Here is a 15,431-nt window from a genome sequence, read left to right as displayed (position 1 = left end):
AGTCCCCCTGGGGTTGTATGGAAAACTATTGCTTCAATTTGATCCAGATCGTTACGTCAAATCATTCCCCTGTAATCTTCGCTATTGAGCAAAGCAGAAGATCGACAACAAATATTATTTAAGTAATAAATTTTATATGGCAATTTTTAGAATAAATTTTTTTTGAATATTTGTAAAATAATTTTTTTTCATGTAATCAGTGATTTTTTGTGTACTTTTTCTAGAAAGTTTGTTTTGTAATAGTTTTTATGTTATTTGTGATATTGGAAATATTTTGTGTTATTTTTTATTCGTAATATTAAAATTTTAATATGGAAAAAAAAATTGTTTCCAATATATTTCCCTAGTTGTAGGTGGTTTTTATGAAACATCCTTCGTGTTTCTTTTAGGTATTTTGATTTGTATATATCGATTACGAAATAAGAGATTCTTTATTGTAAATATTTTATTGATCATTCACAGATTTTCATAATTTCTGGAAGATAAAATACAATGGATTTATGATAACTAAAGTAAGAGATGTATACCTGCGAGTGCAATGTATCTAAATATATCTGTAAAACAGTACCGATTGATGTACCGATCTTGTAGTTGAAGTGACATACGCAGCTGTTAGAGGAACCTAACAATGGAATGTAACGAAAATGCGAGACAAAAAAAGAAATTGACAAATATTTGTATTGTTGCAACTGTACTTACTGCAGTAGTAACTTCAGAAAGCATGATTGTGACGTCATACTATTAAAAAATTCTAAAAAGTTAGAACTCCAGACACTGTCGTATCCAGTTATCATCGAAAGGCAATGCATGACGACCAGGTTTTTAATTTTTTTTTTTTTTTTAGATAGACCTAGGAACTATGAAAGGAAAAATTTCGGGTGTTCAGGCAGGTCTTTCTCAGGAAAATTGAAGAATATTTTTTACATTTTACATTAATTTTATATTTATTATGGTGTAAAAATCTAGTTCTAGGTGATATGGCCAAGACTTGTCCAGATGCAATGACCTTTTTTGGGACACTTCCAATGTTTGTATGTGCTCTTTTCAGCATCAACAAAGAAATGGTCATTTTCCCAAAATATGTAAAGGGTCTTCCTGTAAAGCCTCTCTGTGAAACAAGGTGGGAGTGTCGAATGCATTGTAGTTTCAGGTTGGCGATTTCGATGATGCACTTTGGAAATAGCACCAGAAGATCTTGCTACATCCCTTTCTTCTTCATTCAAAAACATTCTGCAATGGATGTAGAGAGTCTGGCTTTAAACAAATCTTCGTTAGTGCGTGAAAAAAAAGTTATTATTATTACCCGTAATTGATTACATAAACCCGTATTTGTGTATGTAAATTGCGTGTCTCTGGTCAATTTGCCTGTTTTGCTGGTTGAAAAAATCCCAGTTACAAGGGTAAAAACCTTGCTATCTACACCCGATACTGACTAACTCAGCCACAGAGTGAAAAAAAGCCCATTAAAGTTCCTCGTATCATCGACAGGATTCGAACCCTGGACCTTTTCCACCTGGTGTGGGGAGGACGGTGATGATATCATTGTGCTACACACACACACACACACAGAGTAGTTGGTGCCATAGAACTTGCGACACAATTGGAAATATCTCCAGAATTTCACACAAGAAAATTACAAAAAAAAGGAGGCACTTCAATTACCAGCCTGCTGATGAACCTATAACAAATCCTAAGGAAGCTTACAAGTTAAACTGCTTTAATAAAATGGTAGACAAGGCTTTTCAGTCTCTAGTCATGTTTCTAGCAGTTAATAAAACATACTAATCTTTTTGGTTTCTTAGGTAAATTTTTAGAATTCCAAAGGACTAGTTAAGAAAACATGCTGCAGATTTAGAAATCACACTTTGAGATGCTAAAATCATTGAGAGTAACGAATTAATCAAGTCTGTGAAGGTGGCAGATATTGATGGCCACATGCCTAGTGGAAAAAATGGAAGCACTGAAATCATTTCTTCCAGAATTGTGCTTCGAAAATGCTTTAAACATTTTACAGTTTCTCGCAACTAATGACAGAGCCACTGGATTTTCGAATTTATCGATATCTCTAAGATTATTTTTAACCATTCTAGTTATTGTAGCATCTAGGGAAAGAAGTTTTTCCTGATTAAAGTTTATTAAAACTTAATGTATTAAATAATAAATATTTAAATTATAAATTATACAAATTATTTAATTAAAACATATCTGAGGTCGACAATGCTTCAAGAGAAGCTCACCAGCCTTGCTATTATATCCATTGAAAGAGAAGAAGCAAGGAATTGAAATTTTGAGAAAGTCTTCAAAGATTTTACCAATAAATGGTCAAGAAAAATATCTTTCTGATTAGTTTTGTTTATATTATCAACCTTTCTGGTCAATTGTTAACAAATTTAATAATATAAAAATAATAAGCAATTATTAATAGTTTGTTTTTCATTTTTTTTATTATTTCAAAATATTGAGGGATTAATATTGAATTTTTGAAGTAGCCCCACCAGTCTGCTCTAATCGGGCCCCGCATTTGCTAAGGCCAGCACTGATCAGTGAGTTTTATGAGTTATTCACATTGATTCTTTCAGTTGATTTTTCCTCTGAATTTTAGTTCAGGAATGTCTGATTGAAATTGTCACATAACATGGCATCCTTCACGTAGCTCCAGTAAAAGAAGTGCATGGTGTTAGGTCAGGAAACCTAAGAGACAAGGACTCTACATATCATCTCCTCTGGTAATTATTAAGATATTCTTGGAAATTTTCATGAAGACATGATGGACCATCTTGATTGAAGATAAGTAAACATTCCAATTGTTCATCTTTCTAGAAAGCAAAAGAAAGGGCATGTATTTTGTAATGCAAAGCAGTACAAAATATTATTATGTTTGGGAGTTACATTCCTACTGACTTATATAGGATTTATAGTGCCCTACATCTGAATGTTAGTTTATTTAATTAAACAGTTCCTTTGTTATTGAAAATAAATATCATCGTATTATGATATCCTTTTCCATTTGCTCTAGTCAGTTTTATCACTTTCATTGTTGGCAGCTGTTATCTTTCAAAAGTATAATTCTGCAGAATGTGTGCGATTGTTGTTTGAGTCATATTGAATCCTCCAGCTATGAGGGGGGTGTCAAACAGTTTGTACCATAACCTAGATAAAACATCAGTAGGAACATGCTGTTTTTAATATAAGTTGTCTACATATTCAGTAAGTAACATGGGAAATTTCATTCCCGTAGGTAATTGTACACGAGAGGTGGAGCCCAGAGTCTGAGGAAGGACACTATGGTTGACAAAGTGGAGTATCGAGCAGTGATCTAGTTCCTGCATTTGCACGGCAAGGAAGCTCAGGAAATTTACGAAGAAATGAGAGCTGTGTGTGGGCGGAATTGCCCCTCCTATGCCCATCCTTTTACATTCTGTAAAAAAGTGAAAACTGGAGCTCCAGTACTGTCATACAGGTGTCTTTGATGAGCCAAGAAAAGGCCATCAACATCCACAGAAAGTGAGATGGTTAAAAAGGTTGCGCAGCTGGTGCTGAGTGACAGATGTGCGACAATTCATTTCATCGCATATGCAGTGGGAATTAGTTATGGGTCTGCCCATAGCATTTTACATGACCATTGCACATGTCTAAGGTCTCCGCACGATGGGTTCCAAGATTGCTGACGCCGTTGCAGAAGATATGTTGAATTCAATGTTCTCACCAACTGTTGGATTTGTGTAATGTGGATGTTGAGAACTTTTTTGATTGGCTGGTGATGAATACTGGGTGTAGAATAAAGAAACCATTGCGTGGACACCGCTTTGATTCATCTCAAGAAGTCATCAATTGAGTGGAATCGTGGTTTGAAGTAAAATGTGCAGACTTCTATAATCGAGGCATTAAACAACTGAACCCTAGATGGGAGAAATGTGTTACTATACATGGAGAGTACATAGAAAAGAATTAGTTTCTGTGAAAATTTGCCTTTCTAGGGCTATTATTTGTAGGAAAGGATACGAACTTTTTGATACCCCCCCCCCCCCCTCCATGTCTTCAATTTAACTTCTGTGAAACACGGAATGACTTCTCTTATATTCTGCATTATTTAATTGGTGGCACAAGGTGATATGGACTTTACTTGCAGATCCATCCTTTTCTTTCAAACTTTTTACACCAGTTGCATATTGTTCTTAGTTGTGCTAGGTCATATCTGTAGCATGAAGAAAAGTCACGCTGGCTACTGAATTTGTCATTGCAAACATGACACAAAATGCTTTCCTTCCTTGAAGGATCCATTTTAACATTATCATATCATGAGTAAAGTTTGACAGAAATTATATTTCCAGCAGGAATTTTTAAAAAAATAATTCCAGAGATTCTTTCATTTATATTTGGCAATTTACTATCATATGCATTGTTATCATTCTGTAAATATCTAAAAGTGTTTGCTAGTTTTGAATTATCATTTATATAGAACCAGCTTGTTGTATTAGCATTCTAGGTAACAGCCTGTGTGCCAGATTTCAAAAGAGATTCTTTCTGTTTACCATTTTTTTCTGTATTTTATATAATGGTACTAGAATGCGTCTCTTAACCATAGCAAAAAGAAGATAGAATGTGTCATTGCTCATGGCATAAAATTCTCAGTTAAGCTGTGCTGTATGACTCTCAAACTGTTGGTAGGTTACTTTGTGTTGTAGCATTTCCAGCTGTGTTATATGTAGTTATTCTTCCTTTATAATATTAACTATAACAAGATGTTAAAAGTTATTAAAACCTCTTTTCGGAATGTAAGTAAAGTTTAAATTTTGAACCCCCATTGAAGAAGACCCACAAGGAGGAGACAGAATGTGTGGAATATTTTAATTTAAACTAAAAAAAAAAAAAAAAAAAAAAAGAAGCTAAATGTTGATTGTTATCCAGTCTAATAACAGGTACATAATGGGTGACATTATGATAGAAAAAGTTTGAAGAATCTGATACCAAGACTTGTACAGATCTTGGTGGAATTTCTCCCCCTTGTTCTTAAAACAGTGCTTCAGAGTAAAGCACCGTTTATTTATTTAATTTTTCTTATTTTTTTGATCCCACATTTCGCAGATAGCTTTTCTACTCTGAAAATTTGTCTTATCCAGGCAAATTCTAAAGTGTCTCAAATTTTCTCCCTTAGATTTATTGCCCTAGTGCACTTATTTCAACACTTTTCAAAATAATAGTGAAATCTGTAAATTGCCAAATATTCTTGTGATAATTTGAAATCTTCCACACAAATATGGATACTCCTTTTTTTTTTTTTTTTTTTTTTTTTAGGGAATTCCCTTGCATAGCTTAGAGTGATTCAGTCAGTTGTTCTTGATGTTTGTATTCTATTCCTAAGACAAAACTGAAAAAAAATAAATATTTTAAGTGATGTCTTCCCCTGACTAGGAGAAGGCATGTTATATTCACAAAGCCATGTGCTGGCATGCAGAAAGGAAGACAGGCAGTTATTTTAAATGAGAATTTTTGATCATCATAAACATGTAGGAAAGAGAAATAGTAATAAATTTGGGTAGTAGAATGTGGTTATGAATACTGCCATATATTGAATTTTAAACATTTTAAAATAATCAAGGAGTGGAAAAAGGAATTTTATATAGCAAAAATCAAAGAAGCTATGTACGTTACTGTAAAAGCCTGTAATGTGGTAAATCCTAGGATTTACGCCGCCCCCTCCCCCGTTTTTGCGGAGAAATTCAGGTTTTTAAGTAAAGTGGTGTAGTAAAAATCTGGAATGTCAACTTCTTTCACTTCATTTTACACTATTACCGCAATTAACGTTTGCATTAGTAAAAATCTGTTTGATATTCGCTTTTGCAAATTTGTTTCCACCATGGTTGAAGCACTATATGTTAACTCCCCCCCCCCCCAAATGTACGTAACTTATTGTGTACAATTGAGTTTTCTTGGGTGCATGTGTTGTACTTGTCTCACTACACGCAACAAGTACAATGCATGCCAAAATCTACAAACCAGTGTTCAAAGCTGTATTGTGAAAGAAAGAAAGGGTAATTGGAGAAAAATGTGAATCTAGTTAATCTCTCTCTCTCTCTCTCTCTCTCTCTCTCTCTCTCTCTCTCTCTCTCGTGTTCCGTCACTTTCGGCATCGTCAAAACTTGATTAAATAAAACACAGCTGCACTGCTTGACAAATGCGAAGTAACTGAACGAAGTAGTTACTTTAACAAGTTGTTCAACTCTTAAAAACTAAAAACCAGATTTGAAATCTAGTTATATATCCTTGTAGAGCTCTCAAAAGGCAACAATTTCATTGCTTACTGTTTTTGTCTAACGTTTATAGTTTTCAAGATACTGCAAAAACGAACCTGAAAATGCTCGAATTTTTCAACTCTCTCAAAGTTGCATCGCTATTACTCGGGAACCATAAGAGCTGCATCAAAAGTATTCATAGATGTAAAAGCTGAGTTTCCTGTGGAACAATTTTTTAGCTTCCTGTTTATGTCTATCTATCATAGTTTTGAAGTTATTGAGAGTTGAAAGGAACCAAGGTGCAATGACCAAAGAAAATGACTAAAATGTGAACTTTTTAGTTTTTTCGAAAAAAAAAATGATATTAAATATGAAAATTTCTAATTTTTTCTTGCATATTCATCGACATCATTATGTACCCGAAAAAATAAGTATAAATTGTTTATACTATTGTCTATTAGTTTCGGAGATATAACAGCGGTTAGACGTTTCACTTTTCTTGACAGCCTGAGCGCTGTAGGGTACCCCCAGCATAGAGATTATTCACGACAAAAAGTTTTTATTACATTTAAAAAACTTTCATTGCTTTATTCCTATGTACTGTCTGATTTGTCTCTTTTCCACATCTTAAACAAGAGTGTAGGGAGAGATGTGCTCATTATATTTGGAATGTAGTGAATATGTTACCAAGATAACCTCGAGTATACCAAGATAATCATGAGGATAGCAGGTATTTGTAGTGGCAATTGTTGCCAGAAAGCAAGCTTGTACAGCAGCAGCTTAAAAAAATAAATAAAACCACTTCACCCATCGATCCTCTCCAAAGTATTTATGTAGTTCTTTGAATTTATTCAAACTTCTCCACATCTGTGCTGCAACCATCCATCCTCAGTTTGAATACATGCTCCCACATGTATTTATTCAGCAAGAGGAAGAATGTCATCAATATTCAGCTTAATCAATTCATTCAAAGCCTTAAACACCTCAATCACTTCTCCTTGCAGGTGCCTCCTCTTCAGATCCTGCAATTTTCAGAACTGAAAATTGCAGAATCCATAATACATATCGTACTGATTTGGTGGAACCTGACAATCCCTCTAAATCCTTCTTCTTTTAATGTACTGTATACTAGGAAGGTATATGCACTGATGCTGTTTCTGTTCTGTCTCTCTTTGGAGAATTGATTTTTATCTCAAGATTATAGTTTTCTGATAGGGCTCTTGCTGGGGTGCCAGAAAAACTGTCAGGATTCATAGTTATTTTTCACATTATAAGGCATCTCTCATATTGTAAAGTTATACTTCATAATTGGGTTGTCACTTACTGCACCTGCACATTGATGAGAGGCTAAAGAGCTTTAAAATGCCTGTCTGGGTGGTTGTGAAGTTATAACTTCACAACCACCCAGATAACCACAAGTACAAGTTATAACTTGTTGTGAAGTTATTAACAATATGAGATATGATAAAAACAATGCCATTTTACCAATTTCAGTAATTCAATATGTACCAACATGATGTTAATGCACTAAACTATTACACCTTCCTTATACCTTGCTGTTGTTTTATAATATGGTTGTTATTATTATTATTATTATTTTTAATATCTTGGAAATAACAAATACAGATGGGGAATAACAAATACAAATACTTTAAATTTATTGGGAATTGGAGGAGCTTCTTGTTTGTAGTTTTCTAATGAAATGAAATTTTAAAAAAAAATTGATTAATTTCGCAATCTGTGATCCTCACAGTAATTTTATTCTGCTCACACACTTTGGGTTTGTCACATTATTTTTATAAGCAGAGCTATTTGGTAGATAACAGATTAACATATATTTGGATAAATTGCATCTGTAGGTCATCATAATGGATAAAATGAAAACGCTCATGTACTTTAACATAGCATTTGATTTTGTTATTTTAAGAAATTGATATTTTGTGTTATGCTACTAAAATTTATTTAATACCAGCAGAATATTGTTGATATTGATGCTTATTCTTAATTTATTGAAAAATATAGTTGATGCAAGTCAAGCTGGTGCTGGAAACCTTGAGATTATAGTATCAGTAAATGGAAGAAATGTTCCCAATTATGTACAGTCTGAAGGTAATGCAAAGTTCAGAGTGAACTTCAAACCTACGGAAGTTCAGACTCATATTCTGAGTGTTAAATTTAATGGAGAAGCTGTACCAGGTAAGTCCCTCTAAATTAAAACAGAAATATATATATTTTATTCACTCAAATTTGTTCTTCACACAAATTGAATCACTCAGACTAATCCTTGCCCTGCTTCTACTGGAACATGCAGCAGCCCTGAAAGCAAGGTACCATGGATTTTAAGTCCCTGCTGTGAGACTTAATGAAACAAGGAAATACTTGGGTTGCATTAAGTTAACTAAGAGTAAGAACAGATGCATAGTAAATAAATTTGATGAATTTGAAGTACGAATCAAGTAATCAAATGCAGTCATTGAGTGGATATTGGAGACATGAGGTCACTTAGACATAACTACCAGCTGAAGACCACTGAAGAAATTGAAGCCATGATAAGAGAGACATACAAATATATGGGGATGGTGCAAGTCTACCATTTAGAACACAAGGACTAACCAGGGCCCGGCTGACTGAAATCAAAGCTGAATAGTCACAGTCATAAATGCTTATGCAGTGCCAGTACTAACATCATAGATTGGACTAACACTGAACTGGAGGAGATTAAGAGATTGAGCAGGATAATGAAGACCAAGAACTGCCAGAACACCCAAAGTCGGCCATTAGAGAACTGACCATAGCCCGTAAAGAAGGAGTGAGAAGATTGACTAACTTCATTGAAGAAGAGAAGGTGTGTAAGAACCCCCAAGATTACTTCCAGGGAAAACAAGCACCAATCTACCAATCCATAAGAAAGATAGACAAATGGCACCCAACACTCAGTTTCAACAGTGAGACCACACTCATGCAGTCAGAAGAAACAAAAATAGAAATATGGGCAAAGAAGACACTCCACGGCAGACATTATAATGACCTCCATCACGACTATTTAGATAAGATGGCTTCCAACACTTGGCTCACGAAAGGAAGGCTCTCCAAGACTGAAGGGTTCATGTTCACCATCCAAAATCAGGTAATCAGCACCAGGAACTACAGGAACCCCAGACATAATCCAACACATCACTGAAGGATGTAGGGTTATCAGCCAGAAGGAGTACACTCATAGACATGACCAGGTCACTGGGATAACACATCAGAAGCTAGCACAAAAATACCAGCTGATCAAAGCAAGTTTACAATATTACAAGTATGAGCCTCAGGCCATATTAGAGACATCTACTCACAGACTCTACCAGGACCGTGCTATAATAATGGCAAAGACAATCCCACCCAACAAACCAGACATAACCTTCATGAACAAGAAGTAAATTGTTACCTCCCTGATTGGCATAGCAGTGCCCAATACCAACAACCTGCAAAAATCATACAAGGAAATGATCAGGAAGTTCTGAGGCCTAGGACAGGAAGTTAAAGAAAAATTGTATATGGAACAAGTTTGTTATTGTTTGTTATTTTGGTTTTTAGGAGCACTAGCAACTAAGGCCATATTTCTCCGGGAATATGCGGTGGTCATTCCCTGACCTTTCTGCATCCTCCGTATTTGGTGGTGATGGGCTCGAACCGTGGTCTAAATGGAACAAGTAATTACCATCCCAAACATAGTGTCAACCACTGACAATGTGCCAAAGAGCCTCCATAAAAACCTAACAGCAATAGGCCTCCCAGAGAACACTTACATGGAACCTGAGAAATCTGCAATCCTGAACACCTGTAGGATAGTAAGAGAGTTCCTCAACCAACAGTAATAATAACAATAATAATAGTAACTGGACACAACCATCCACCCCATGCATTTGGTACCAGAAAAAATTCCATAAAAGGAGAAAAAGGTTTTATAATAATAATAATAATAATAATAATAACCACTCTCCCAATCATTACATTCTGTCCATTTTGACGTTGCGGTGTTCCTTCATCATACTATTTAAGAAAATTAGAAACATCAGTGAGCACTGCACCAATTCCCTGAGCGATCCCACTTCTGATTCATCTAAGGATATTATTTAATCTCAGCATGTTTTAGATTTTAAAGATGCCTTTTATGTTGGACATTCAACAAGATATGCTGAAATCCAAATAAACAATGCTGAAAAGTATTTCTTGCATCCAACGCACAAGTGCCCTGTCAAAATAGCTAAGTAGGTTAGAACAACAAGATTTTTTTTTGCTTTACAAAAATATTCTGTTTCTGTCAGTGTACCTTTTTTTCATCTATATGACCCTGTGTTGATTCTTAATCATCACCTCCTTGATTTTCTCTACCACTGAAATCACACTGACTGGTCTAAAATTATCTACTTAGCTCTTAGAACCACCTGGATGAAGTAGGAATACATTGGCATTCTTAAATACATTGGTACTTCTATTAAATGAATTCAATTCAATTAATAGTTGTCGTAAAAGTGGTTCTAAGAGTTAAGTGCCCAAGTAACCACAGACAAATGAATTTCGCTTTCATTGTACAGAAAGTTACGAATGTAAATTATAATATACCATTAAAATCAAAATATAAATTCTTCCCACTCCATCCATATTTATGTAAATCAAATTTGTGACTGATTTAAAATTGAGATAATGTTAATTCTAATATATTCTATATTTTTGTTTATTTATACAAGGCATTCATTTTAAAAGTAAACCAAAAATTATCAATGGAAAATACAATTTATAATCAGCATAATTAACAAATAATATTTTATGAACATGCTGGAAATGAACTACATTATTAGCAATACATAAATTCAACATTTCGATCATTTTGTGAGCAATGTAATTAATAAATGCTTTACAGCATTTATTAATTACGTCTTTTTGACAATTGTGGGACCGGTGCATTTTGCCCTGAAGATTGCTGTGTTGCTTGATGGACTACAGACACAATTTGGCCTCAGTAGCCCTTGTGTCATTAAGCTCAATACCAACAATAACAACAGCCTGATGGACAAGAGGAAGCTCTGGTGTTGAGTTGGGCATCTGAGAGCTTGATGGGTCCCCCAATTTAATACCTTCAACTGCATCTACCTTACTCTTCAAACTGCATATACATCCATCAGAATGCTGAATTGGCACTTAATTTCTTGCATTTAGCACACTCAAAGATATCCTCCTTGGCTAGATCATGTCGTGTTCCAGAAAGATCTGCAAAGATTTCACAAGCTGCATGTTTTTTGAGGCTGCGATGCGTTGGAGAACTGCTCCTCTCTTTTGTCCCCGATCCACAGCACACCTGCTGCTTTGTGCTTGTTGCTCTAGTCTGGGGCTTGATATCTGATTGAATACAATGAAAATGAATAATATTAAACAATTTAATTAATCGGTTATCAATACTACACTATCTAATAGATTTCTAAATGCAGCAGTACGTATTATGCTAACTAGTTTTACCTTAGCTACCTATTTACCACAATTAAAAATTTGAATTCCCTACCACTCACTCTATACTACATGACTTTTACTCACTTACATTTCCTACATGCGAGAGAGAGAGAGAGAGAGAGAGAGAGAGAGAGAGAGAGAGAGAGAGAGAGAGAGAGAGAGACAGACAGACAGACAGACGGATGATGAACGGGACACGGCTCCTTTCGATAACAATGGTAGCAAAATTCGAATGAAACAATGGTTTTACCTATACTAAGTACTAACCTACAAAATCTCTATTTAAATTAAAAATACAAATAACAAGCGTAACTAGGTCTACAAAGTTACTTTAATACGATGTAATTTGACATTTTATGATATAATATTACAACCAAGTAATTAAAATGGGAAAAAATTTATATTTTTTGGAGCTTGAATTTCACTGCATTCTCTTTCAGTTACACCCTCCAATATTCCTTATTCTCAATTGGTTCTGATTACAGACTTCTTTATTGCCTTGAAAATTACCTAACAACTGCATGGACAGTTATTGTTAGGCAATTTTTCAAAAAAATATTTGTTAACAATCACTCCAAGTAAGATTCCACTGAAAAACATATTGCTCAGTGGTATATGTTGTGGCATCATATTTTAGGAGTAATGAAAGTGTAACTTCAAATGCTGGTTGTGACAAGCTGATCATTTGAAATGCAAAACTGTCACTTTCTTGATAACATCCTACATTAGCAATTGGAGTATTGGAGTTTTCAGGGAAGTTATAATACACTAATAGTCATTACTTGACAGTGATGTATTTAATTCAGGTAATATGGGTTTACTTTTAAAGTGGATACCCTAAAGAAGCATTTCCTTAATGTGATTTTCATTTAGGAACAAATTGAGGAATTATATATTGCTATACAAGTTACTGGAGTTATATTTTTATTTTATCTAGCTGTAAATATTCAAGTTGTGTATTGCTAAATGCACACGACACAAGAAACAAACACAACAGGTGGCTGACACAGAAGCAGATTGCATTGGATTTTTTTTTTTTTTTTTGTAGTTGTTGGCGCATCGGCTTCTGTGGCCATAATGCACTTCCCAAGGTTTTTGCAGTACTTTGATCCAAGCCCAAGGCGGGATTCGAACCCATGACCTTTGGGTTGCCAGGCAGGCACTTTACCCACCCGGCTAGCCTGGTCAGCGATTCAGTTGATGCCAAGTCAAGTGATATTGGAGACTACGGTACCTTTTCATAGTGATTATCTAGTAGGCTTAAATCTAAATTCATTTCACCCAAGTTTTGCAAGTCCCTGAACTCTTGAATATTTGAATGAAATAAGACTACTCAGATATTCAGACCTAAAGAGGAATGTCACCTTTCTTTATCCCTTTTTATTTTTGTTTGAACTAATACTTTGCTGGCCTCACTAGGTGGCATGACTCTTGACTCCATGTGGCGGTGCTGGGAGAAAAAAAAAAAATCTCACATTGTGATAACATGAATAACCCACAAACAGATTTCTCTGGGCTGACAGATATACTCCAGATATCTAAGAAAATTGATATGGCCACCTCAGGAAAGTCCAAATATCAGAAAACCAACTCACAAACATATCCATTTTTGGTAATGCACTACAGTAGTGAAAATCTTATTAGCAAATGCTCCCCATATAGAGCTCAAAAGGAATTGGAAAGCAAAGCTGAATCTCTCAAGTCTATAAAAAGGCTCAGGCCAGGAAACATACTCACTGAGACCTCTAGTTCAAAACATTCAGAATGGCTTTTGAATATTAAAACTTTGCTAGACTATTGCTAACTTTAACACCCCGCAATTCACTGATCATCTGTAAAGGAGAGATCTCAGACTGGTATCTATTAGATGTGTCTGAAGAACTTAAAGAACAAGGAGTAATTCAAGTTAAAAGAATATCTACCAGCTAATAATCCACCAGGTGGTTCTGGGTAAAATAATGGAGTCACTGGTTAAAGAAGTGATGCAGATCACCTAGACAAGACTACAGTAGTAGTTCAGACACAGGATGGGTTTGTTAAGGGGAAATCTTGTCTGTCCAATTTGATTGGATACTATGATGTGGTCACAAAGGAACTGGATGCAAAATATAATTTTTATATCACATACAATCGAACTTAGTTATAACGAGCACAGAAACTGTTGTAACGAGCTTACTACACGGATATACTGAACAAATTTTGGTAACTATGCAAATATTATTAATTGTTTGGGTATTCGAAAAATCCCCTCGACGTGGGCACCTGTACGTGGTGAGGGGACCTCCCAGTGACGCTGCTGGACTTCCAGACTAGCATCACTGGGATCCAACGCCCACAGCCTAGGTTCCAGGCTAACATCAATGGAATCCGGCGTGTTTGTCGTGCGCTGCGACCCGTGAAAATTCGGAAAGGGGATCCTGGTGGTTGAGGGGCCCAGCCTTCAATACACCACTTTGGCCCCTGCTTCGACAAGACGGGAGGTCCTGTAAGGTCCGGCTAGGATCAATCGGCTAGTAGGCTCGCCTGCGAGGGTCAACCGTGTCAGTGCCACGCCCCTACCCTCACGGTCCGAGGAACATGATTCAGGCTGGCGGCGGTGCAGGTATGGTGTCTGGGTAGCCCTGGCGTTCCACTCCCGAGTGCATTTATTGCATGCCGGGTAGTGGGCGTCCCTTTGGGCTCCGTGGTGGGTGAGGAGCCCGGGCACTGAACCAAATAAAATTTCTATGAATCCTGATAAACCTATTTCTTCAGGGGCCCCAACCCGGTCCCTATCTGAAACCAAAGACAAAGAATCAGATAGCATTATTGCTAAAAAGAGGCAGCGAACTGAATTACCATCAGGGCCTGTCCCAAGGTTTTTAATTATGCATTCTACCAATGAAACGCCGATTGGTAAAATGTCGCCCTTTTTTATTCAAAAAGGGTTAGATGGGTTAGCAGGTTCACCCAAATCAGTTAAGAGGCTTCGTTCTGGAGACCTTTTAATTGAAACTAAAAATGACAGGCAATCTGAACATCTACTCCGAACAACATCATTCGGAGGAATACCTATAACAGTGACACCACACAGAACACTCAATTCATCGAGAGGTGTCATTTCGAAATGGGATCTTCTCGACGTAACCGAGGAGGAAATCTGCTCCGAATTAAAACCACAGGGAGTTATTGCCGTCGAGAGAATTACTGCGCGAAGGGATGGAAAACTTGTTAAAACCAGGAGCGTTATCCTGACTTTTAACTCTCCTAAACCTCCTGATGAGATTAAAGCTGGATATATCAATTGTTCAGTTTGTCCATACGTTCCGAACCCTTTACGGTGTGTTAAATGCCAGAAGTATGGACATTCTCAAATGGCCTGCCGTGGAGTCCTTGCATGCGCTCGATACGGTGCAAAGGACCACGAAACAACAGCATGTTCAGCCGCAAAATCCACCTGTATTATCTGTGAGGGAGAACACCCGGCCTACTCACGAGCATGCCAGAGGTGGAAAGAAGAAAAAGAAATTCAACGGCTGAAGGTAGAGCTAAATATATCATACCAGGAGGCAAGGAAATCGGTCAAACCCCTGAATATCAACAAACCTACCTACGCCCAGAAGGTAGCAGGGAGATGTTCCGTCGGAACTCAGACAGACATGACCATTCCTCCAAAGGAGTCTCACTCCCATCGCGTGTTATCTCTTAAGTTCTCAAAAACCTGCACAG

At 36.2% G+C, this 15,431-nt stretch overlaps 1 protein-coding gene across 2 annotated transcripts in view; it reads left to right on the top strand.

Moving 5' to 3' along the window:
- jbug (filamin-type immunoglobulin domains fbug) overlaps nucleotides 1-15,431 on the top strand; it is a 1,114,928-nt gene that overhangs the window by 624,951 nt on the left and 474,546 nt on the right. For both annotated transcript variants that reach the window (XM_090381438.1, XM_090381439.1), the window contains exon 30: nucleotides 8,256-8,429. In XM_090381438.1, the coding sequence (XP_090237564.1) occupies nucleotides 8,256-8,429 (174 nt within the window). The remainder of the gene's footprint in view (nucleotides 1-8,255; nucleotides 8,430-15,431) is intronic.

Source organism: Mastigoproctus giganteus, chromosome 9 (genome assembly GCF_048544385.1).
Source record: "Mastigoproctus giganteus isolate SK-2022 chromosome 9, ASM4854438v1, whole genome shotgun sequence".
In the NCBI taxonomy this organism is placed as follows: domain Eukaryota; kingdom Metazoa; phylum Arthropoda; class Arachnida; order Uropygi; family Thelyphonidae; genus Mastigoproctus; species Mastigoproctus giganteus.
Note: the sequence above shows the minus strand (reverse complement) of the source record. Positions and strands in the feature narration are given on the sequence as shown.